The sequence below is a fragment of the Argentina silus genome (assembly GCF_951799395.1).
Source record: "Argentina silus genome assembly, chromosome: 9".
In the NCBI taxonomy this organism is placed as follows: domain Eukaryota; kingdom Metazoa; phylum Chordata; class Actinopteri; order Argentiniformes; family Argentinidae; genus Argentina; species Argentina silus.
The window spans coordinates 6109903-6135514 of NC_139663.1; the positions used below are offsets into that span (position 1 = coordinate 6109903).

Below are 25612 nucleotides of genomic sequence, written 5' to 3' on the forward strand. Positions count from 1 at the left end.
ATTGTAAGACTGTTTTTAAACCCACACTAATGTAAACCTTGTTTTGCTAACAGAAAACTGTTTAAAGTGTGTTGGCAGAGGATGCAGTTACATTACATTTTGTATGCAAGAACATCTTGGGTAGTAGTGAGTAATGTGATCTAATTAGGGGTTCCAATTAACAAATAATGCAGGGAAACCATGAAAAAGTGCCTACCACCTGATCAATTGGATCCTGACTGGCCACGGCGGCCACACAGTGTGATATCATTCACAGACTTGTATTATCCGCCTGAATTTAATCTGTTGTGTGAAATTATGAACTAGACCATTCTGTCCACCATTTTATACCAACTTGCGTAATGTTTTTTTTTCACAGCATCAGTGAATGTGATTGATGGTAGGATGCGCGGCGAAATGCCACCTTAAATCCCTCCTGTGGAACTTTATTCGATCTCATACGGACCACCTTAAGCGCACAAAGCAACGCAAGCGTACAGCAGGGTTTCCGTTTCTCAGCCGGGCTCGGACCGCGGATCACGAAGGCAAGCAGCGGCTGACGCACTGAGGCAAAACCAGACGAACCCAACCCAGCAGAATGTCTGAACCCAAGTACCGCGAATGGATTTTGGACACTATTGACTCACTGCGGTCGCGAAAAGCCAGACCAGACCTTGAAAGAATTTGTCGAATGGTGCGGAGACGACATGGGTCGGAGCCAGATCGAACCTGCGTGGAACTCGAGAAACTGATCCAAGAGCGAACAGTGTTGAAAGTTAACTACAAGGGTTCGATTTCCTATCGAAACGCAGCCAAGGTACAGAGAAGAAGCAGGAAAAACGATGACCATCCTTCCAGAGGGACTGTGGTTGAAGAAGCCAGCCACTCCGATTTAAGCAACGGGGACAGCGCACTCGGTCCTACTGAGCAGGATGAGACGGAGGATTTGGAGGTAACGCAAGGCAGTCTGTTTAATGACACCGTGTTTGTCACACCGTCCATCTCCCTCAGTGAAGATAAACCGACACCAAGTTATAGCTAACTAATATAAATGAGTGATGACAGTGACAAACTGGTCTCCAAAAGCGGCTCGCTCCATTCAGGGAGCATTGACGTGAATGAATACAAGTGCACCTAAAAACTGCCGCAGACGGGGAGCGGCTGTAGGCTACCTCGCGCGAGCGCGGCCGAGGTGAAAATTACCACCGCCAACAACAATGGAAGCTGTGCTTGTAATGTAAAACAACTGGTCGCATTTAGTATGCATTAGGTCGTCGGGTCGCGAAAGCTAAAGGGCAAGCCACTAAAAACTTGCACGACTGCCAGCATTTGTTACAACCACCCTCGAACCGAAGGCGCTTCAAGCCCAAACTCGTGTTGCGGGGAAGGGGTTCCGAAGCGAAAGTCACCTCGGATGTGCGTGTGCGTGACCGACTGGGGGACCGTGCTTGGATGGTGTACTCAAAGTCGCATGCAGTTATATATTTATGTGGGTTTGGTGGTTTCACATGTCACATGGTGAAATGACCGAGAGAAAAGTCAAACTAGGATTTTTTTAAGGAGATGGCTAGGAGTTGGCTAGCTACATCGGACTAGCGCTCCTCGCCTGCTCGGCAAGAAAAGAGGTCTTCAGCGCGACTCCTTCATGGCGCACTACGGGCAAAAAGCCATGGAAATTGTAACGCTTTCCCCACTTTGTGTTACTGTTCGTTATCGTGTATACTATTTGGCGTATACCTATCTAAATCATCGATCTTGACTTGGTGATGTCACATAATTTAAATGTTCGTTATTCCTCCATAAAACTTGTTCTATAATGTCTGTCCTCCCAAGCGTCTTGAGGTGCGGGGAGGGCTCTGTTGAGTTGAGCGCTCGCTCTCGCGCCTCTGCTAGTTGTGGCTTTGGGCACGCACACAAGCTGAATAAGCTCGTTTTTCTGCGCATATACAGTCGTCGACAGCGCACAGCGAATGAAATAACTGTAATGGTTTCGAGGAGCACCAAGCAGACAAGTTACACGTCGCAATTTCTATGTCACATGGATGGGAATTGTTGTTTGAAATCGAATACAAATGTGGTCGAATCGCGCTGCACTCCAAACGGAGTGAACATCCTGTGTAGCGTGTGCACCACGGGGACAGGGCCCCCACGGGCAATTATTGTCCACAGCGGTCAAATTGCGACATCTGTACGAGCGTCCCGCTTATGTCATGTTACGAGTCGACTCGCGCTAATAGACTCCATGTGCGGGTTAACTCTTTTTTAAACCGCTGATTTCAGATTGGCAGGCGCGTGAATTTTCCCCTTTCTTTTTTTTTAAAGGTAAAATCAATTCGCTGCTTAGTCAGACATGATCGGAGGAAACGCACGTATGTGGCAAAATAGTCCAAACCTCCGTTTGGAATGCGTTTTGAATAACGTCGATAGGTTCGGTGAAGAATGCAATGATGTTTGTCTTTTATTCAATAATAAACTTCCAGTATAGGGGGGGCACCCGCTCTCTCCCATAGTCCCCCCCCCCCCCCTTCAGTACTGTCCCTTCCCCCTCCTTTGTTGAGGCAAGTAGGTTATGTTGCTTCTCTAAAGCCAATCTAGGTGTCTGTTATCCGTTTTGATCCAAGGGGTCATTGGGTCACTGGGTCAGATATGTAGACTCTGCTGGTGGTGTCAATATAGGGACACCATTACATTGGTAATTTATGTTGATTTGTTCATATTCTTGTTCGCTTGTCACTCTAAAGCATGTTATTTAAGCATGACGATCCTGATAAATATCACTGAATTAGTAACCAGCTGAACTCCCAAGTGAAAAAAAAATTAATTATGATCTTGACATTGATAAGTAATCTTAAGTATTGAATGTGGTAGGTAAGATTTTTCCAGAACTTATGTTTCTATCCTTGTGTCTTTTCTAGGCTGAGGTGCCTGTGTCTATGGACACGGACAGCACAATAGAGGAGGAGGGAGAGGATGTAGCCCAGGATGGCCACGATGGCACCTCTCCCTCCCCTGGGAATGAGGATGCTGTGCAGGGTGGCTCAGTCCACCCATACTCTGCTCCCTGCTCTCCCATGGGCACCCACCCTGGCACCAGCTATGGCTCTGACCGCTCTACTGCCTGGAAGACCAGCCGCAGGTCCAGCTCCCTGCCCCCCTCCAGCCCCCTTGCCCTTAGGCAGAATGACTGTGTGTGTGACTCCGCCTTTTGCCCTGCTGAGCATGAGCACCCAGGAATGCAGAAAGACAAAGGTATTCACACTCTGTGTGTTACAGGTCTCATTATGTGTTCACATGTGTTGGGAAATGGTGTAATGTTTGTGTAACAAAGTAGTTGTGCATGTTGCTTTATGCTGGATCGTGTAGGGGGCTTTCCACACTACAGAGCCAACTTGAACCGTACTGTGCTGTCTTGGATATTTTCCGTTCACATTACTAGGTGGTTGCATAACCAGGTCAGCCCAGTACAGCTCAGTTTGGGCTCAGCTCAGTTCGGCTCTGTAGTGTGAATGGGGGTTAACACGAAAACTACACTGGCCGTGCGTGTGTGCCAACGACATGCAAGCGCTGCAAAATTCCTTAACGCTCCCATTCTATTCAATAACTTCATCCACATTGCTCGCGTGCATATTTGATATGATACACTCAAGCTTGCGAGCTTATTGCCAGGCAGTGTGGTTTCCGTGTATAAGCGCATGAGTATGTTTGCTTTGTAGCTGTTATGGTGAAAATGCAATACCACAGGCTTATTGTGTGTGTTTGTGTGTGTTTGTGCGTGTGCTGTCTAACAGGGGCGTCAAAGGTGGGTGTCCAGAAAAACTCAGTAAAAAAAGAGAATGGGGTGAAGATAGAGGAGAGTGCCCTCACTTCTGACCAGCTGGTTCCTGACTGTCTGGCCACACTGGTAATATCAGCACACCAGTGCAAACTATTTTTCTATTGCATCATATCAAACATTTTCATTTCATTCAACCTTTACCTTTTACTTTCAAGGTGGTGAAGTATGTTGTTTTGCACGTTGCTGCCCTCTCTGGCCACAATGACATTTTAAAACGTACATATGTTAAATTGTTTAACAGTGGCAGTTGTTTGCATGTCCTTGTAAACAAACAAAACAATCAAATAGGTACCAGTGCCCGGCCTCAACACCAGTATTTAGAAATTGCTTTTTTACAAAATCAGTGCTCTTCAAGGAACATCCTTTATTACATTCCTCACATTCCTTGATCGCTACCGATTTTATCATAGCCATTTAGCACTATTTTAAAGCTTAAATCTACTGGACTTCGTTGTCATACCAGCCTCTTTTTCCAACAGGACGAGACCATAAAGGTTTTTAATGGAGGACCCCAGACTCTCCTGCCCCTGCCCCTGCCCCTGCCCCTGCCCCTGCCCCTGCCCCTGCCTCTCCCTCTTACGTCTGAGGACTGTGAGTTATCTAATATTCTTATATTCCCTGGCAGAATGTTTATAATATTAGAGAGCCTTTTTGTATTTTTTTTAAACAATTTTTTTACACATATGAAGCTTTCTCTCTCTTGGTTACAGGTGCTAAACCTAATAATATGGTAGACGTTGACTCCTTTATGATGGTTCAAGACAATGTCCAGAATGGAGGGGAAAACGGAGAATTGTGAGTGTGGTCTAAAGTTCTGGAAGCAATACTTTTCTCTCAGGTTACATTCCATCACTGCGTCCTCGATAGGGCTCAGTACACAATGGTCACCCCAGACAATATTGTTCACCCACTCAACCCATCACACACACCTTTCCCTCTGCTTCTACCACCTCAGCATACACTTGTACCTTCACATCCACATGATGTACTTATCCTCCCCCACCTCACCAGAAACCTGTCTCATCGACTCACTGCAGGCATTACATGGGCATGACTGGTGCAGACACATACCTTTAAGGCACACAAATGTCTTGGAAAAAGCACAATGGAACACACAGCAAATCCTTTTAAAGGGAGAGGATGACAACAAAGAGACACATTTAGTATTTTGTCTGAAGCCTTATTCTTCCCCCATCCACCCTACAGCTCTGTGAAGAAGGAGACGATGAGGCAGAACTTATTGCAGTGGAGCGTGGCGGATGTGGCAAGTTATTTCTCAGCTGCAGGCTTTCCAGAGCAGGCGATGGCTTTCAGAACACAGGTCAGTGCATTCCTTCCACCCACCACTAGAGGGAGGCATCTGTGCACTCTAAACATCCCAGTCAATAGCTTGGTCAGCCAGTTTGCTGGCCCTACATGGTTACAGGGAGCTGAGTTAAACGAGTGTATAAGTATATGTTGTGGCATAAACTAGCTTGCACCCAACCCTGTGTCACACCAAATCACATGATGTCTCTTTTTCATCTGACAGGAGATTGATGGAAAGTCCCTCCTTTTGATGCAGCGCAGTGATGTGTTAACTGGCATGTCCATCAGACTGGGCCCTGCCCTGAAGATCTATGAGCGCCATGTGAAGGTGCTGCAGAGGACCCACTTCCAGGATGATGAGGATGATCTCTGATGAGAGGAATCAACACCCCCCCCCCACACACACACATACACACCTGAGGAGAACAAATGCATTTGCATTCATAATGTGTACTGGCTGCAACCCTAGAAGCATCTAAGATATCAAGGAGGTGTGGGGAAAAAGGACACTGTGGCTGCGACCTGGGCCATGACAACGATTGATAAAACACACAAGGCCACCACACTACCTCTCTCTGTGGTACTTTGTGGTCTGGTGACATTGACACTATAGGATCCATCTCTTAAGTAGATACAGGAATCGAAGGATCCTTGCTAAGGAGTGGACTAAAGGAGGGTGGACCTTTTGTGTGAGGGGAGGATCTGTGCAGTGAGATTAATCCAGATTGACCTTGCACTTACTGGACCACCTATGGACTACCCTGAGAATTGACTGCAGAGTTGCAGTGGTTGCAGTGCTCTCACAGTCAAAGACTGAAAACGATCTAACTGTAAGTCTAGTCTATATGTTTCATCACGTATGGTACTGGCATTTGTCCATTGTTTTTTCAGAGACAGTATTAGATATGGCAAAAAATAATTATTTGTTAAACTTTTTCTTTTATGACATTGTGAACGGAATTTCATTATAATTGTATGAATATGTTGTGTGAAAGGTAAGTAATGTTATCTAATGTTGTCTATAGGTAGCAGCAAAGGTAATGGAGTCTGTCTGTCTCAAGACCTTCTCATGTCTCCATCAGTACTGACCACAGACCAAATTGGTACTGACAGGCTAGATTTATACTATTAACTGTGCTGTTTCACTTACTGGTATGTTACTTCTGCTAAATCAACAGAATGTCATTTGAATGTTTGCCATTTCCACCTCCTCATTTTATTTTACCATATTTTAGATTTGATTTACAACAAACTTTCCATTTTGGAGAAAGAATGCAGGTAGTGTGGCAGACCAGAACATGTCCAGCAGCTCTGAGGCCCAATGTCTTCTGCCTGTTTCAGTTTGAGGAGGATTGTTGACAAAAAAATATATATTTTAAAAAAATAGCAAAAAAGAAACATCAATTGGAGAATTGTAATGTTGTAATATTGTTTTGTTTAGAAAACCTCATCACATTTATCCCAGTGGCTTTTGTATAGTGATCAAAATACAGCCACTTGAAACTTGACATTCCATATGTCTGTAATGTGTCTGATGTCATACTGTAAACTGTCATCTTGACACTACTTCCAGGGTCAAAAATAAAGTTATTGTCTCTTCCAGTCACTTGTGCTGTGATATTTATTACCTCTGTCTACAGTTAGTGGCAAGACAATAAATATTTAAAAGGGTTAGTGTTACTCTCTGAAACCCAACAAGGGGGCTGTTAATTGTTAGGTGAAACTTCAGAGAAGCAATTACAAGTTGTCAGTATTAGACTGCTCTAGATTATCTACACACAATTTCCTATTTGTCTGAAACATATGTATACCAACATTTTCTTAGTTTAAGATTAATTTGGGCATCAAAGTATTCACAGAGATGCAAACAATTCAGACTTGAAGAAAACATCTGCTATAACTCTAAGAGTAAAAATAAGTGAAATTTCCATTAAACAGTTTTAGTCAAATGAGAATTGTATCAATGTTTCATCATCCATTTTATCTACAACACTATCAACACAGCATGTTACATTAGATTAAGACTCATCTGCATTTAAGTCTTCCGGGGGAGTTTCCGGCTTCCCAGACCAGGGTTTGTCAGTAGGAACATTAAAGACACAGTAGTTGAGATGAGCCAGAGACTCCTTCTCATCTACCCAGTCAGAGATCTCAGTGAACACATCCTGAGAGTCAAGCGGTGGCAGGATCCTTTGTTGAGCTACCAGTGGGACAAATGTGTGGGACCAGCCCTCTCTACAAGAGTAAGGGCAGTATGGGGGAACGCAGGGTAGGGTAGTCACGGAACTCCTTCAGGTAGCTGCGGTGCTTGCCTTTGGCCCACACAGTCATCTGGATGAAGCCCACGATGGTGAAGAAAGCCACAGGCACGCACTGGGTCATCACAGTGAAGCCCAGCCAGGAACCCACCTGCAGATGAGGAGTTAATACCCACATGATGTACACAGTCACACACACAAACACACATCTGTTGACTGCAAAGGCATAGCCAGTAGATGGCAGTATTATATCTCAAATCCTAAGGAGAGGTAAGGAAACATATAGACAGAAATCTAACAGTGTGTCCAGTGTCTGTTTAGATATCTATCAAATATACTCAACATCCTACAAATAATCAGTGTCTCACCTCATATGTATAGTTTGGACAAGAGACCACAGCGAAAATCCATGTGAAAGGATTCTTAGTAGGGAACGGAATCTTCTTCGTCTTAGAACCTGGGACAAGATGGGAAAAGTGGAAGAAAGGGAGATTCAAATTCTATGGACATGAGTAACATGGAGCTTTTGTTAAAGTACATGTCATGTATATTCTGATAATCAACAGGTTAGAAGAATGAGCATTTTATGTGTGTTGATAAATGCTGACTGACTAAACTAAGAAAAAGCCGTTGGTGCTGACAGTGGGCGCTGACAGTAGCTCACCTGGAGATTTGAGGTTGCGTAAAGCAATATGGATGGAGAAACTACCAAACTGGCAGAACTGTGGACATAGATAGAGGCAAAGAACTACATGACCAACGTTTACAGAGCACACACAACTCTGACCAATCAGAGTGCAGAAAAAAGACCAAGCAACAGTACAGTCTTCACAGCACAACTCAGGCTTACCCAGAACATGATGAGTGATGTCTTCACCTGCTGAATACCATAGTCTGTAAACATACAAGCAGGTGGTGTGTCATGGATAAGAACATTGAAACCACAGTTAATGGATATGAAGCACATAATATAATCTCTGGGCAGTCAGAACTTACAGGGAGGTGTATAGAGAGGGTGGTTGATGTAGTAGGCCATCCATGCTGCAAAGCACCAGTAATAGCCACAGTTCTGGAAAAGAAGCCAGACTATATGAGGGGCGTCATGCAGCTAATATTTTAGAGGGGGCACCAAGTAACATGACCTATTTCTGCATCGGTTCCCATTTAGCTGTTCAATGGTCATTTCAGATGGTCATTATACACACGAGTACACATGGGTTCTTAAAGGAAGTTTATGCCTTATGAGTTTCACTGTTCCACTTTTAATATCATGACCTAAGAATTAAAGCTATTTTAGTGAATTGTATATGACCAGTCCAGCCTGCCCCCACCCAGATCATATTTCTAAATAATAATAATTATAGAACATGGGGATACACTTACAAAATTACTAAAGTATGGTCATTAATTTACAGTTACATTTTTCAAAAAGTATACAAAATAAAATTTAAAAAAACAGGACAAATCTGAGGGTGGACGTGCCCTTGTGGACATGATGCCTCTGGACTGTCTTCTGATAACTTAATGTTTAAACAAATTGAATAGCTGTTTCCCCACAGAGAACAAGTGTACTATGAACTAAGTAATAGGCAACAAGTATAATAATCAATGAGTATAATAATCATACATCTTTAGAAACCTTCCCAAATCCTCTCCCCAGTCTCCTCACCTTAAAGATGTTCCTCAAGGGCATGGATCCATGGGAGATCCGGTGGATGAACATTGTCTCCAGAATTCTCTTAGCATAGTGGAAGGAGTGACATATGCAGGCCAAACTGCAGCAGGGGGAAAAGTAATCCTATATTCCAGCTCATTATCATAACTTACAAATGTAGCTTTGATTAATACATCACTATGACAGTCCATTACGCATGGCGACATGGAATCAGAGTCAACATGAGCAGTAATGCCACATCGCCGTCAGTGTAAGGGGACATATCCCAGCTTGATATATTTAAAAAGTGTAAAGTACAGTACACTAACAGCACTAGAGTAGATCCCTGAAAACGTATGCAATTTGACACTCACTGTACGACCCAATGTTTGCTGCTGGTGAAGTCATACTTTGGGGCATAGATAAATGGCAGTCGGCAGTAGAACATCAAGTAGATGAGGAGAGGCCCAACGCACTCTGATAGGAAGACCTGAGGGGTGTGAGTGAAGTAAACAAGTGTGAATGTAACACTAGTATTACACTGACTAGCAATACAGCTAAGCAGCTGCAGCTTACAGTCAGTTTGTGATGAAATGGATCTCTGGTGAGTCAGCACCTCTCCCAAACCTTGGCTCAGCATGGATGACTGATTGCTACTGTTTATTACAGCTAAGGTGCCGGAACATTGTGCTCTTCAACCCCCATACTGGTGTCACCTGAACATAACTAGGTCACTGAGGGGTTCAGAGAGTTTGGGGCCAGGATCGTAAGTGTGTTGACTAGAGCATTTGCACTAGAGCATTAGTTTAGGAGGGTGGGTCAGGATAATGGGTGTGGAGCGTGGTAGCAGAGCATTAGTTTAGGAGGGTGGGTGAGGCGGGTGGGTCAGGATAATGGGTGTGGAGCGTGGTAGCAGAGCATTCATTTAGGAGGATGGGTGAGGAGACTATGCCAGTGAAAGGTGAATGGGAGGTCAGAGGGATAAACACCTGTGGGGAAATGGGGCCATGAGATTATGTGTCCCAGGACAGGGCATAGGGGGTCCAGGAGGTGAGAGAAAACTGAACCACAGTACAGTACGCCTCTCTGTCAGTGTGGGTGTGTATTTATATGCAGGACTATGCTTGATTAAGTGGATGAGTGTGCCTGTGTATATTTTAAACGCAACAGTTTTGATACTGTATGCATGTGAGTGTGGGCGTGTGAAAATTAATTGTGTGTGTGCGTGTGTGTGTGTGTGTGTGTGTGTGTGTGTGTGTGTGTGTGTGTGTGTGTGTGCACGCTCACAGTTCCCCAGGTGATCTGGGCTCCCAGGTCACTGAAGTAGAAGCTGGCCGTGGTTCCGACAGGAAGCATTTGTAGAATTTCCTCATCCTTCAGACACTTGCCCTCTGTGGAGCATGACAAAGCACAACTCCATGGTCATGATAGCCTCTCTATTGCAGAGTAGACCCTCTACTTTTAATTTTGAGTAATTTTGGGAACTCAATTGAGTCTCTCTAAAACAGGATATTTGAGGCGTTATGTACTGTGAAAAGAAAAAAAATAAACTTACTAGGATCAATGCGTAAGGATTGTCTGGCTGGATACCACATTGGATCTGACAAGACATAATGCCACTTTACTGAATAAAGTACACTTAGGAGAAGGTCAAGTTACAAAAACGTGTTTGGCTTTATTACATTATATACAACTCTTCTGTTCATATACTCACGTGCTTTATGAAACAAAGTCTTAATATCCAAAACAGTTGCAGTTGGCTCCACCTGTACAGATAGACAGTTGTTCATCCATTTGCAAATATACAATATAAATGCCATAGTGCCAAAACATGTATCCACTTCATCCACTTGGTTTTATTATCCTAAAGATCAATATGTTTCAGAAGTATGTACACCGGTTACAATAAAGCACAATATGGAAATGAGCATATGCTTGCATCAAACCAATACAGGTTTTTTTTGTTTTTTTTAAGAATTTGTTGAATTACCTCTATAATACTACATTTTAATTGTTGTGTTAATTATCCTTGGTGATTATCCTGGTTACATTCTCACAAACCACTAAACACACTGCTTGGCCTTGGCTTTGGGACACAGACTTGCCACATAACTAGCCCAGTATATTCCTGCCAAATCAGCTGACATTTTTACCTCCTGCAACAGTACCCCTACAGAACCATGCTGATAATGGCCACACTTAGCCATACCGTCTGTGAACTGGGTGATTAGCTGTGATTAGCTGTGTGGTCCTGTGTGACTCAGTTGGTAGAGCATGGTGTTAACAACGCTTAGATTGTGGGTTTGATTCCTGCTGGGACCATATACACTGAAATGTATGCACTTACTGCAATGTACGTCGCTTTGGATAGAACCATCAGCTAAATGGCATATATTATTATTAGCTGTCTGGTCAAAGCGATGACTCTGTACTTCTTGAGCTAAAGCAAACACGTTTCCTCTTACTTCATCATACAGTAATAAGTCACCACCTTTACTTGGACTATTATTAGACCATAACCAAGGACCTTTAACTTACACAAGGAATCATATGACTCGGTAAAATACTGCATCAAATTTAAGAGAGCCATGGACTCCAAAGGTTCTAATTGAATCACATTATCATTGCACCACTAGTAATCTTGAACATTATTCTCTTTTCCATGAATAATGACATTATGCTCAACATCACATTATGATTGTACTACTGACTAGTTATTGTGAACATTATTCTCTTCTCCATGAATAATGTCATAAGGCTCAGCATTCTGTACTGAACATTCAGAGAGAGACATGAGGACTCACACATTCACACTGGCACTCACCTTGTCCAGGAGCAGAAGCTTTTCCTTTGTCTTTGCATTCAAGATCTCCACCTCAAAGTAGACAATTCTTTTAGCCTTTTTGGGAGGTTTTGGTCTAGGTCTAGAGGAGCTAGATTTTGTGTCAGCTTCACCCTTTGCAGACTTCGCCTCTGCAGCTAGTGTATCCATGACCCCTTTTGAACTGTGACCTCAATGTACCTCTGGATTAATAGGATTTTGAGTTTCTTCCGAGGGTGTTCAGAAACCTGGTTGCTTTCTCCCTCCCCTCTTCTTGTATCTTGTGAAGTAATTCAATACACCCTCCGTAGTCCAACACAACTCTGTAGTCCAACACAACTCTGTAGTCCAACACAACTCTGGAGTCCAACACTGCTATATCCTCCTTGACTTCTTTTCTCACAATCGGTACCCTCCAAATAGCCTTTAACTTCCCAAAGCAGAGTGAGAAAAGACTGTGAAACCATAAACACTCTTTCCCTGTATGAGTGTGTGAAAAAGAGGGAAAGCAAGGGAGAAGATAGGGAGGGAGAGCTTGCCTGTGAGTTGAGATGTCAACCACCTCCTCACCTGAAGAGCAGCTTCCAAACTGTCACAAGCCCCCCTCCTCACACACAAACCCACCGAAGACGAAATTTGAGAGGCCCAAGACATAATCCATAGCGCGCCATTCACAAGGCTAAATATAAACTGCCCGATTTGCACTAGCTTGGTAACCTTGGTAAGCTACACATGACAACCCTACCCAGCGACAGATCCCCCTCTGCTCTCATAAGACCTAAGACACATCTCTGCTTAGCTCTGCTTCTCACTCAGTCACACACCAGACCCCCCTATGTGCCTGATCCATGGGATGAAAGACAGGCCCCTGCATACCAACACATCCCCCTCCCCCAAGCCACCTGTGCCAGTGAGATTTTTCCCCCTCTCTGACCTCGTGAACAAAGGCAAACAAATGTTTATTTCAGTGTGCATGTTTTTCTTCCACAATACTTACCTCCCAATACATATACAATTCCAAGGGGCAAAAGCAATAGCACTCTGAGCTACTTGGCTATGCTTTTGGAAGGTTCGTAAGGAGAAGCTGGCCATGAAGGTATCCTTCAGACATAGGGATGTTATTTCCTCTTTGACAAAGGGGAGCATGTCAAACAGAGAGCATATTTGTAGTCTATATTTACAATCTGGAGAGACCACCTGGCAATACACAACAGACTGGATCACCCAGTGACAAAGGATCATGGTGAGACTATTGGTTAAGAAGCTCTCCAGTGTCTTATTGGATAATGATAATGATGCTGTTACATCAGGTTTCATGGTTCTGGTGATTATAATTTCTTAAATGTTTGAATTTCACAAGTCTCTGTGTTCAAATGGTGGGGTTTGAAAACCATGTTATAATTCCTAGTTGTACAGTATAGTTTAGTTTGTAGTTTGTAGGAGGTTGCAAGCAGCAAGAGATTGGTAAGGCCCCTGGAAACCTGCATGTGTAATACATGAAAATAAAGTGATAAACCACATTGCAATGCTGCCCCTGTGTGGTTGACTGTCTTTACTTTCACTTTCCTGACTGCAAGTTAAATCATAAAGAGCTGAAAGAGCTGAAGGCAACATTTCTGTCATTAAAAGTAGGCCAATGTAGGAAGTAAATAACCTGCAGAGGTATACTGATGTATCTATTATTTGAATTGGAACATGTTCTAAAACATAACAATATCTACATTTTCACCATAGTTCTTCACATGGGTTCACTTTCACACGTTTTTTTTCAACCCATGTCAAAACTAAATACACACAATATGATGGTATTTATCCAATAATCTATTACTACAGGCAACTACTGCATGAGTGGGGAGAGGGGTTCACTTGACAGCGATGACGTAAGCAAGGGGTGGGGATTTCATCGCACTCGGAAATGCGATGTTCACAGCAACCAACATCAGGGCAGTTCTGGAAGTTTCTTTGCATGGTTAGCGATGGTGAAAATAGTGTTGTAGCCACGGTACCAGTCACAGTAAACCCATTTGTCTATTCAGCGAAGTGGGAGTGAAATTGATGCAACTCGTAGACCGGTGTCTAGTTCAATATAGGTCACACTTGGCTGTTTAATAAGGATTTGGACTAGTAGCTTGCAGCAGCTGTCAGCTAGCGACCAGCAACTAGCAAAGCGTTCCGAATTGTAGCGGACGCGAGCGCGACAGTGCTTGATAAAAAAAAAGTAATCCCTGAATTAACGATGGTTTTATGAATCTCAGTAGTTAACAAATACTTGTAATGGGTAAAGATTACTATAAAGTGCTGGGTATACAGAAAGGCGCCTCTGAGGACGAGATAAAGAAGGCGTATCGAAAACAGGCCCTGCGTTACCATCCGGATAAAAACAAGTCGACTGGAGCAGAGGATAAATTCAAAGAGATCGCCGAGGCCTACGATGTCCTTAGCGACGCGAAGAAAAAGGATATCTATGACCGATATGGAGAAGAAGGTAACGGAATGGTTCCACACCTCTCTAGTGCATTCTTGTAACCTTGGTGTAGTTGTCCGTGTCTATGGTTGTACGTGAAACAAGAAGCAGCCAAACATGACATGCATGCTAAAGTTACTGTTTTTATATGTTTGACTCTTATTTTCTGGCAACTGTTTCGTGTTGTGGTTCGTTTTCATTGGGGATTGTTGTAACATTAGCTCTGGAAACGTTCGTCGTTTTGGCTGAATCACTGAGCACTGGAGGTCACCGTTCTAGAACTTGCTGGAACTTTCATGCTTGTTCTGCATTGAAACCTGTCAGTAAAGTGAAAGAAACACAGATGAATTTGAAACACGTTACTTTGAATTTATAGAAAATGAGCGTGTTTTTAATATAAGTATTTCACAGCTGTACGTCTTGTGTCAACTATTAACTAGACTATGGAGTATTAATCATCCAGAAAGGTATTATTGATTGGTATTAGCAATAGCTGTTTAATGTGTGTTGTGAGAAGTGATGACTAGTTTGATCCCTCGTGTTTTCACTCCTACCAGGACTAAAGAGCCCCTCAGGCGGTGGAGGTCCAAATGGCCCCAGCTACAACTACACCTTCCATGGAGATCCTCATGCCATGTTCACAGAGTTCTTCGGTGGCCGGAGTCCATTCGACCAATTCTTTACACGCAACGGGGATGATGATATGGACACCGATGACCCCTTCGCAGCATTTGGTATGGGACAGATGGGGGGAATGGGTGGCATGGGTGGGTTCCAGAGGTCTTTCAAGTCTGGACCCGGGGGTCCCCATGGGGGGCGTGAGAAAAAAAAAGATCCTCCAGTGGTGCACGAGCTGAAGGTGAGCCTGGAGGAGGTGTTCTCAGGCTGTACCAAGAAGATGAAAATATCCCGCAAGCGCCTGAATGCAGATCGCTGTACCATGCGCAGCGAGGACAAGATCCTGACCGTGGACATCAAGCGTGGCTGGAAGGAAGGGACGAAGATCACCTTCCCCAAGGAGGGAGATGAAACACCCACCAACATTCCGGCTGATGTGGTGTTTGTGGTCAAAGACAAACCCCATCCTGTATTCCGCCGGGAGGGCTCCGATATTATCTATCCTGCAAGAATATCACTTAGAGATGTGAGTGCTTTGTCTCTAATTTACCTGTTTTGTTCACTGAGTTGTTGGTAATGGTTTCCTATTGCTCATAATACTTTGTCAATAGCATGCTGTCCTAATTGTTATGATATGTCTCTCTTTCAACCCCTCTCCCACTAGGCACTGTGTGGATGCTCAGTCAATGCTCCCACATTGGATGGCAGGACTGTCACTGTGACCTCCAGAGATGTTGTCAAACCTGGGATGAAGAAGCGCATTGTCGGAGAAGGACTGCCCTTGTCCAAGTGCCCTGAGAAGAGGGGTGACATGGTCCTGGAGTTTGTGGTGAAATTTCCTGAAAAGTTGGGTCAGAGTGCCCGTGATGCATTGGGCCAGATTCTTCCGCCTTGAATAAAATAGTGGCTTAAAGAAACCTAACAAACATGAAGACAGTCAGTCCACGATGCCCAGGGCTCTCTCCCTTCTGTCCAGTCATGTTACCCCTAACTTACCCTTGGCCCAGTATAGAGTAGTTGTGAAATACCAGGTTATTTCATAAATCTTATTTGACCATAATCATATGGTCACCAGCTTGATGAAGTGCTATCTGACTAAGAAATTGACAGAGAAATGTTATCGTCACCACTCTAGTGTCTTTCTGGTGTTTTGTGCATCACACATTTTTTTCATCTATCATACGTAGTATTACATGTTACCTGCTCACAGTTATATAATACATTTGCTGTTCACAGCACATGAAGGAGAGATAAGGAAACGTCTGGGGAGGGGGGGGGAGGGGGCCCACGGGTGTGGTTCGAAATGCTTGTGTTTGGGCCTATGGCAGGGGTATGGGGTCTGGCCATGTAAGGAGGACAATGAAACTGGTTGGGGAAGAATCAGTAGAGTCAAAGATGCTTGTGCAGAGCACGGAAATACAATTTTGAGTTGAGTGGTATCTCAAACTGTTTTGATAATGCTTCCAGAGCATTTGTTGCAGGCAACTTGTATACAATGTCTCGACTCTCAGGTGCAGTGAAACATGCCTGAATGTTATATCTTTACCTTATGATTATAACGCATATATCTTTTGGGGTCACCAGTATTACTTTGCAGTGAAGTTAATGTGTGAGATTCTGAAACTGAGTTTGGTAGGGAAACTTGTGGGCAAAAATGCTGGGAATTAAGAGGATTTTCTCTATCTAAATGGGAGGGCTGAACAGGGGGATTCTTGAGCACAACTTTCAAGTAATGTTCAAACCCAGACATAGAGAAGTAAATGCTTTTATATTCCACAATGTCTGGTGTTCATTTAGGAATACACTCCCGGAATCTCCCTGCATATTCAACAGCTATTCAATAGCTGATCAGATTGTATAGATTGCAGTTATTCAAGGAAGAGTTGTTCTGTGCCAAATAGGTGTGTGTGTGTGTGTGTGTGTGTGTGTGTGTGTGTGTGTGTGTGTGTGTGTGTGTGTGTGTGGAAACTAACTTCATGTTATATGTGAAATTATAAGATGGTGTCATGCTTTGAACTCTGTAGGACCCCTAACTTTTGACTTGTCTGACTGAGATCTGTATTGTCCTAAGTATGGAATTGTATGCCCATTCTTCAGTGAAACTTGTATACCTGATTACTCTGCATTGACTCTAAGTTGTTCAAAAAGCCAGTGCAATTTAGCGCTTTTGATATTCCCTAGCTCTGTTAAAACTGTGAAACTAGCTATTGTCTCAACATTGCTTTTAAAGCTCTATGCAAGTCATTTCCATTCAGATGATCACCCATTTTTCATTTTATGTATCTAATACCTTAGACCCTACCATATACTTTGACATGGTCAAACAAAGTCTATTTTGCAATAAATTGACTCTGAAGTGCAGTGCTTGAGGCAAAACCAGTCCTAACTCTTGAATGCAATAGAATATCATTTCAGAAAATCATTCCAAAATAACAGTTGACACAAGACGTACAGCTGTGAAATTTGCCAAGTAGTTAGTCAGTTGTGCATGTAGCTATTGTAATCAAATATGGTTAAAATATGTCTGAATTATTTGAGTGTTATCACATTTAAATACATATTTTCCTCTTGGTCTGGTTGTCATCAGGTTGTCTGATATGGATGAGAACACTGATCTACAGTCAGTGACTTGCCTCTTATCATTCCACTCCTTGTGGAGTTCCACTTTTAGTTTTATTAATTTTAAGTGACACACAAACATGTGGTTAAACATGAATGTAGAGATGTGTAATCTCTGTATTGTTTTACTTTTTTGTTTAAAAAAAAGAATATTTGCTTTATTTGCAAATGTTTTTCCTTTTTATGGAAAAGTGTAAGCATTTTGTTTTACCTATTGTTTATGTAGTTGTTTTTCAATTACTGAAATTATTTGTAATTATTAGTTCTAAACAGTGACTCCCAAGTTTTTTTTAGTTTTTAGTTGTTTTTTTTTTACATACAGTCTGGGGGGAAGCTCTAAGCTTTTGATGGACTTATGGAACTTAAATGTTAATTTTAGATGGCTTTTTCCTATGCTTCGACTGAATAATAATTTCCCCTTTGCATGAAGTCGATTTGACGTCTGGCAAACTTGCAGAATACTAAATAAATCGATTATGTACAAACTATAGTTGTCTGTCTTATTTCGGTCCATGCCCTGGTCAACCATGATGTCAGATTTGGCATAATATGTATGGATACAATGTTGAATGTTCCGTTTATAAATAAGGATAAAGAATTGTTTCAACAGCTTTGCATTTATTGTTATAATAGCATATAATGTCCTTCATGACAAGCTCAAAATGAATGTTCAAACAACCAAAAATACTTAGGTCATTCCAAAATTGTAAAATAAAACATTCATAAAAGCAAAATCACTTACATCAGTGTATTTTGCCAACAGAGAATTACTTATTAATTGTAAAATTCTTCATTTATGAACAGAAATGTCTAAAGTCTGCTCCAAAATGTCATTTATTTAATTATTATTAAAATAGATGGTCTCATAAAAGCTTTACAATTGGTAATAAATAAGAAGTGGTCTATTTTTAACTTTAACTTTTTAACTTTAACTTATATAATGTGATTTTTGATTATACTTACTGAATTTAAATTATTATATGTTTTCTTCTGTAATGTAGGGATGTCTGTTTATCTGTGTTTATATGTATTTTGGAATTGGATTGAATTGTTACCTGCTTTTCTTGTATAGCTGTTGAACATTAAAAACAAAACAAAAAAGATCTGTAAATGTTGTGTTGTAATTTGTATTGATCCAATGCCTCTATCTTTGTTGTTAATGTCATACCTCGCTGTTCCTACGTTATAGAAAACATATAATGCATTACAGAGAGTTAGACCAGGATTTAGCCACCCCATGTATATAATGGAGTTGTGAATAGTTAAAAACAACTTTCCAACAATAATGCATTCGCGTGTCTCCCCATATTATAATTATGTGTCTGTCTCCTAACCCCCGAGGTCGAGAATAGAGCGGATCGAGCCCATCTAGAAAACATTTGTCTCGACCCACCGACAGTAGCAACTGTAGCCCGCTTCCCTGTCCTCTGTGAGGAACTGTAGCCCGCTTCCCTGTCCTCTGTGAGGAACTGTAGCCCGCTTCCCTGTCCTCTGTTAGGAACCGTAGCCCGCTTCCCTGTCCTCTGTTAGGAACCGTAGCCCGCTTCCCTGTCCTCTGTTAGGAACCGTAGCCCGCTTCCCTGTCCTCTGTTAGGAACCGTAGCCCGCTTCCCCGTCCTCTGTTAGGAACCGTAGCCCGCTTCCCCGTCCTCTGTTAGGAACCGTAGCCCGCTTCCCTGTCCTCTGTTAGGAACTGTAGATGGCAGCAACAACGCGCTTCAACTTCAGTTTTAGAGACAAGAGGAAGCCCGATGCAAGTCCCACCCCCGCTGAGCACATACCGTCAGAGATCATCCTCCTTTCACTCCTGGCTTAGTTTAGGTTGATATCTTCACCATATTTGCCAGTCAAATGCTGCATGGAATTCACTTCCACACCGTTTTAGATGAAGAAATAGCGAGCCATTTCGTTGCTCCACGCCTTTGGATTTATATTGAATCATCTCGCAACAAATTGGCTAGTTAGCTAGCTAAGCTCTGGTAAGATGCCTGGTCTGCCATGTTCCCTCCTTCATACAGCTTTGCAAGCTAGCTAGTAAGTTAGCGTATCTAGCTAGCCAAGTGGCTTTCAAATAGAGGCGTGTCAAATTAAATTGACGGTATCCTCTTATCCAACTAGCTAAGAATATTCTTACTAATTGGATGGCTAGCTAAGCAATAGCTATTTAAGATGATTAGCTATCTGGCTAGTTTAGCTAGCTAGTTAGCTGCATAATAGCAGCACTCTGAAAAAGTGTTCATGTTGCCACTGTAACTTTAAGGTCACATGGGTCTTGGTTCAGTAAAGAATGTATCTTTTACATCTAGACTAGCTACTCTAAAGAAAACGACACACTGCCAGGTACATGTTTAAACTTCTATGATAATCTGTCCACAGATGCAGAGGACCCTAGCTGCTAGAGAGGACTTCTATCTAACAAGCTACATCAGTTCCTGCCAGGCCTGAGTTCAGTTCAGTTGGTTGTTGTAGCTTGCAACACACTTGGAGCTGCTGGAAAAGTTTTTTTTTTTGCTCACTAAACAAGAGACAGTAGAGACTAGTCAACTAACTGCTGAGTGGTGAAGGTTAGCAGCACTGTCCCTGTTTTAGACACAGTGGTGTTAGGGCTGGTGCAAAGGAGGCATATGCTGGGCTGAGTCATTGGCCAGCTACCACTGCAGCTCAGGACATTGTTCCCTCTGTTAACGTGCACAGACAAACAGAAGGACTAAAATGCCACTTGGATTGGGCAGAAGGAAGAAGGCATCTCCGTTGGTGGAGAATGAGGAAGCTGAGCCAATCCGGGCGGGCCTGAACGTACCAGGGATGGACGGCCTTGATGGAGGGGGCGTGGGGTCAGGAGAGGGTGCCGCCCAGGAGGGTCTGCCACCTCCACCCACCAGCCTGCGACCCCGCCTGATCTTCCACACCCAGCTTGCTCACGGCAGCCCCACAGGACGCATAGAGGGCTTCAGCAATGTGCGTGAGCTCTACGCCAAGATCGGAGAGGCCTTTGGGATCCCACCAGCAGAGGTGAGAGATGGATTAACTGACATTTCGCCATTTGCTTAGGTGTGTGTGTGTGTGTGTGTATACTATTATTTATTTATTTTTCTTTCTCAGTTCTGCACAGTAGGACATTCTCTGATCTGTTCTTTCTCTGCTCAGGTTATGTTCTGCACACTGAACACTCACAAGGTGGACATGGAGAAGTTACTGGGGGGTCAGATTGGGCTGGAAGACTTTATTTTTGCCCACATCAAAGGCCAGAGGAAGGAGGTGGAGGTGTTTAAGGGTGAAGATGCGCTGGGGTTGACCATCACTGATAACGGAGCCGGCTACGCCTTCATCAAGGTGGGCTTCACTGTAGGAAATGAGTTATTAGTCACCCCTGCATGAGGCTGGCAGGAAACGCATCACAGGACTAAAAATAACCTAGAACCAAAAAAAGAGAGTGTTTGAAGCATTGAGCCTCAATCGGAGCTTGATTCTCTTGTAGCTTGACTAATACAACATAATAACAAATAAAGTAAGTTACCTATTATTCATATGGAAGTTGTATTTTGATGTTAGCCTGACATATTTAAGTCAAGTGAATCAACTTGCTGATCTGTATAATTGTGTTCTATTTATACTCCTCTCTCACCCTGTGTGTGTGTTTTCCAGAGAATAAGAGAGGGCAGCGTCATCCATCAGATCCAGGTCATTAACGTGGGGGACATGATAGAGTCAATCAATGGGCACGGCCTCATTGGCTGTCGACACTACGAGGTTGCCAAGATGCTGAAGGAGCTGCCTAAGGGGAAGGACTTCTGCTTGAAGATGGTGGAGCCCATGAAGGCATTTGGTGTGTGTCCTTATGCGTGTCCGTGTGAAAGTCATAATGCATAGTGCACTGATTATTCCTAGGAATGAGCAATCGTACACAAACAAGCACTAGATTCTGGAAATGTATTTCTTTTAAACAACTGACTTTTCACACATTTCCTGTGAATACATGGTGTTCCTTTTGATATATTTGTGTTTTGCTGTGTTTCTTGGCCCACCTATGTAGACATGATCAGCCAGAGGTCAGGAGGTGCCAGGTCAGGTTCAGGAACCCAGCTAGGGACAGGGAGGGGGACCCTGCGTCTACGCTCCAAGGGTCCTGCCACTGTGGAGGAGCTGGTGAGTATGTTTGTGTGTGTGTGTGTGTGTATAATCTCAGTTGGTTCTTCTATTAGCCAATAAAATGGTTAACAGTGCTGCAAATCCTAAATATGTTCATGGGATTTGTTTATCAGCCATCTGCATTTGAAGAGAAGGCCATTGAGAAGGTGGATGACCTCCTTGAGAGCTACATGGGAATCAGAGACAGTGAGCTGGGTAAGGAAGTGTGTGAGAGTGAGATTTGCATATGAAATTCTCTACTAAAAGTGTGATTTGTTTGTTGACACTCTTCTGTGTGGTGGTTAACCCCTCTCTCACTTCTCTCCCTCAACTGTCAGCTGCTACAATGGTGGAGCTGGGGAAGGACAAAAAGAACCCTGATGAGTTCGCAGAGGCTTTGGATGAGACACTTGGAGACTTTGCCTTCCCAGATGAATTTGTGTTTGACGTCTGGGGCGCCATCGGTGACGCTAAGGTCGGCCGGCTGTAGCCATGGAAACCGGAGGGATCCGAAGAACAACTTGTGTGGTTTTTTGGGTTGTTTTTTTTTACCGCTGTGGCACCCACAACAAACAGCACTACTACTACATTGATACTAGGAGTCACTACAGTGTCGTCATATGCGTTTTAACGTTTTTTTTTTGTTCAGTGCACTTCTACTACTTTTATTTGGAGTGTACACTTTGGGAGACTATCCAAGAGAGAGAGAAAATGTATGGGAGAGAAAAATGAACCCTGTGATCACTAGCTTTGTGGCCCCACCTGTCTTAACAGTATTATTAGGCTGAAAATGCTCTCGTCAGACTATTGAATGCAAGTGCTTTTATATGTCTTCCGGGGCTTCCCAGGAACCACAAACATGGTTGTTTGACACTCCCCTTGACTGTTTGTGGACCATTAACCCCCCCCATGTCTTTGTTCCAGTAGTCCTTTATGGAACATACTGAGCACAAATGGGAGAAATGAGGAACCGTGGCTTACACAAGCATACCTTTGATATTGAGTAAAAACAAACTGTGATTTTTCACTTTGCACTGTGTTGCACTGCGCTGTAAAAACTGCACTGTACTTCACTGGAGCGGCCACCACAGTCACTGCACAGCACCGGACTCGACCATGTTCTATGCTGTGCTGTGAAATGTGTATTACATTGCTTGTTCCCAGGCCCTTGTACAGTGCTGTTCTGAACCACTCTGTTACAGACATTGATTAGGAGTCTTATTAGCATGTGCTTTTATGGTCTTATTCTCAGTGTGAGTTTTGTTGGTTTGTATGTGTTGTTGGTTAAGTGAAGGGAGTATTTTGGCTACTGAAGGTTTACAATGCATGCATACTGTAGGCACTATCACTACAAAATCATCTCCCTCTCTGTGGCTTGTCAACTACAGTCTTTGCTGCTGTGAATAAGCCACATTGTGTGGAGACAAGCTGCCCTTGCCTTGCTGCACATCCCAGTCAAAGTTTATATTGGTCAATACAGAATGGTCCCCTATGCCATACATTTGGGAGACTCCAGTATTAAGAAAATCAGTATTAATACCTTTTTACAAGGATATTCCAGTATTGGAAGTTCTTGTAAGTTTAAAGGAGAAAAGAAATCTATGAACATAGGTGCCCTGGTTTGTGAACTGTACAAGCCTTGATTTTTTTAAGAAATGTTTTGCAGGATTTTTTAAAAGGTATGTGGGTTGTGTCACTCCTGAGGAATTTCATCTGTGTTTTAACTGACTTCTGGTCTGTAGATAAACATTCTTACCATGCTCAAAGCATCGGAGATTCCAGTAGTGTATTCATTAGGGACCAAAGTGGTCGTAATGTGATGATGGAACCAAATAGTTATGCAAATATGTAATAAGTCAGTCTATAAATGAAGGAAAGTACTGCTTGTATGTTGGAATTACACTGTTATGCAAATACACAACTTGGTAGTCATGCAATGAAGGATCTGGAATATTATTGAAGGGATCTGAACACTATTATAGTAGCAGAAAGATCATGTTATCAAACCAAACTACTCTCTTTTAAGTCATTTTTACTGTGAGTGACTTATAGTTGAATATAAGGAAACAATGCAATATAGGCTAGGTCAAAGTCTCAAGACATAGAAAACAACTACTCAGCATAGTCATAAAAAATGTTCTTTTTCATAACTTTTTGCTGTTTCTTTTCAATATTCTTGCGATATCTATGTGTATGAACATATTTTTGTAGTAAAGGTTTGGTTGTTTTTGTCATTCTTAAATGCTGTTGAAGTATAATTAAATGGTCACTGTCATAAAAGACTGATGGTAGACACTGTAACACTGACTGAAGATGAAAACATTGTTTTTGAAGGCTTTCTATTACACTGTTTCAATGTCTAATTATATAATGGCAAATAATGACAAGTATGAAATGAGTCTCTTTGCCGCCTCTGACTGTTCAACAGAAATGTCTCTGACGTTATTGATGCTACCGTGTCGTTGCCCCAGATAGCTTGCAGAACAAAGTGTATGAAATAAGAGGTCAAATCTGTGGATAGTTATCCTGGTCTTCAGTGTTAACAGTAAACGACCTGACGTCAGGCCTTTGTCAGCTGGTATTTTGCGTAGGTTGATTGTTTGCCTTCACCTGCTATCAGAAACATTTACTTAGAGAAACAATACACATGACCTCCTGCAGTGTGTACCCAAGGCTGGATTATGGACTGGGCCAGTGGGGCCAGTGGGGCCAGTGGGGCCAGTGCCCCGGGGCCTCGGACTACCAGGGGGCATCCCAGCCTCAGTCCGCGTGCGGTGCGTGGCCCAAGACTTCTGAAGGAAGTTGAACGCCAATGCCCTCAGTGCGCACAGCACAAGCTGACCACTAGGCCCCAGGGTGCTTATATTGTGAGCTCGCCACTAGGGCCCCCAGACCCCTTAGTGCTTACAATATGAGGGCCCCCGGGCCCCTTGGTGTTTAAAACGTAAGCTGACCACTAGGGCCCCTGGGCCCCTCAGCGCATACAGTGTGAGAGCCCCCAGACGCCTTGGTGTTTAAAGAGTGAGCTGACCACTAGGGCCCCAAGGCCCCTGGGGCTTAAAGCATGATCTGACCCCTAGGGCCCCTGGGCCCCTTGGCACCTACAGTGTGAGGGTCCCTGGGCCCCGCAGCGCTTACAATGTGAGGCCCCTCGGTGCTTAAAGCGTGAGTTGACCACTAGGGCCCCCAGGCCCCTCGGTGCATACATCGAGCGTAACACCTGGGCCCCTTGGTACATACAGTGCATGCTTAAAATGAGAGCCTCTCGGAGAGTACAGTGCTTCTGTACAACTGAGCCACTGGTTGGCACTCTACAATATGCTGTGACATGATACAATATTCATCAACAAATCAGTTCATTCTGCATAACAGGACAGTTTGAAGGGTGCCATATTATGACAAGCCGTTCGTTATTTGACTTACCATAACTAGCTATGGCTTTATTTTAGGTAGCTGCCCATTTGATGTCAACCACTGACACTGGCTTTAGGTGCTCGTCAGAAGGAAGCAGGCTGGTAGCAGAACAGCTCTGTTCATACTCCTCTCCCATCGCTAGGAGTTGAAACTCAGCAGAATCCACTGTCATCTTGGTCTCCCACTCCATGCTGTCAAGAGTAGGGGGTGATGCTGGGGAACAGTCATCCAGAGTGTGGGGTGAGGCTGGGGAACAGTCATCCACCCAGAGTAGGAAGTCCTCACAGCCTGCTGGGGCATAGCAATACTTCTCTCCCACTATCTCAGCATAGCTCTGGGCGATGTATTCGCTGTCAGGCCCTTTGAGGGCATTGAGTTGATTCACCCTCTCATATGAGAAGTCTGAAAGAAACACCATGGAAACATAGGGTAAACACAACTAATTTTGTCTCTTAAGGCAAAGGATATTTGACAACAAACATATCATTTTCCCCTCTCAGAACTCTTAAAAACT

General features: G+C 43.3%; 4 protein-coding genes across 5 annotated transcripts; 3 read left to right on the top strand and 1 right to left on the bottom strand.

The window, feature by feature from the left end:
- Positions 1-577: 577 nt before the first annotated feature.
- On the top strand, positions 578-6724 carry samd1a (sterile alpha motif domain containing 1a; the record flags this gene model as incomplete). Its single annotated transcript, XM_083677491.1, has 7 exons — positions 578-931; positions 2895-3228; positions 3768-3880; positions 4294-4405; positions 4525-4609; positions 5021-5135; positions 5346-6724. 7 exons carry the CDS (start codon positions 578-580, stop codon positions 5493-5495), a joined length of 1263 nt encoding a protein of 420 aa, XP_083533617.1. The 3' UTR covers positions 5496-6724.
- A 453-nt stretch (positions 6725-7177) lies between these two features.
- tecra (trans-2,3-enoyl-CoA reductase a) lies at positions 7178-12026 on the bottom strand (the record flags this gene model as incomplete). Its single annotated transcript, XM_083677512.1, has 11 exons — positions 7178-7531; positions 7749-7837; positions 8045-8102; positions 8231-8274; positions 8377-8449; positions 9050-9155; positions 9409-9524; positions 10322-10425; positions 10590-10634; positions 10749-10800; positions 11859-12026. The coding sequence occupies 11 exons, from the start codon at positions 12024-12026 to the stop codon at positions 7358-7360; spliced, it is 1029 nt and encodes a 342-aa protein (XP_083533638.1). The 3' UTR covers positions 7178-7357.
- A 1775-nt stretch (positions 12027-13801) lies between these two features.
- Positions 13802-16199, top strand: dnajb1a (DnaJ heat shock protein family (Hsp40) member B1a). Its single transcript, XM_083677502.1, has 3 exons — positions 13802-14340; positions 14877-15463; positions 15602-16199. The coding sequence occupies exons 1-3, from the start codon at positions 14130-14132 to the stop codon at positions 15830-15832; spliced, it is 1029 nt and encodes a 342-aa protein (XP_083533628.1). The 5' UTR covers positions 13802-14129; the 3' UTR covers positions 15833-16199.
- Positions 16200-19385: 3186 nt separating this feature from the next.
- gipc1 (GIPC PDZ domain containing family, member 1) lies at positions 19386-23991 on the top strand. 2 transcript variants are annotated; one of them, XM_083677504.1, is made up of 7 exons: positions 19386-19535; positions 19933-20568; positions 20704-20889; positions 21202-21382; positions 21590-21702; positions 21819-21900; positions 22023-23991. In XM_083677504.1, exons 2-7 carry the CDS (start codon positions 20269-20271, stop codon positions 22172-22174), a joined length of 1014 nt encoding a protein of 337 aa, XP_083533630.1. In that variant the 5' UTR covers positions 19386-19535; positions 19933-20268; the 3' UTR covers positions 22175-23991. The 2 variants fall into 2 exon arrangements, with proteins under 2 accessions (XP_083533630.1, XP_083533631.1); XM_083677505.1 differs by having other exon boundaries at positions 19939-20568.
- The last annotated feature ends 1621 nt before the right edge of the window (positions 23992-25612 follow it).

Excerpts from the sequence above, each read along its gene's own strand:
- dnajb1a (XM_083677502.1), top strand. The coding sequence starts at position 14,130 with ATGGGTAAAGATTACTATAAAGTGCTGGGTATACAGAAAGGCGCCTCT. Across the intron at positions 14,341-14,876 it reads TGACCGATATGGAGAAGAAG|GACTAAAGAGCCCCTCAGGC; the intron begins GTAACGGAATGG and ends CACTCCTACCAG. Across the intron at positions 15,464-15,601 it reads CAAGAATATCACTTAGAGAT|GCACTGTGTGGATGCTCAGT; the intron begins GTGAGTGCTTTG and ends CTCTCCCACTAG.
- gipc1 (XM_083677504.1), top strand. The coding sequence starts at position 20,269 with ATGCCACTTGGATTGGGCAGAAGGAAGAAGGCATCTCCGTTGGTGGAG. Across the intron at positions 20,569-20,703 it reads TTGGGATCCCACCAGCAGAG|GTTATGTTCTGCACACTGAA; the intron begins GTGAGAGATGGA and ends TTCTCTGCTCAG. Across the intron at positions 20,890-21,201 it reads CCGGCTACGCCTTCATCAAG|AGAATAAGAGAGGGCAGCGT; the intron begins GTGGGCTTCACT and ends TGTGTTTTCCAG.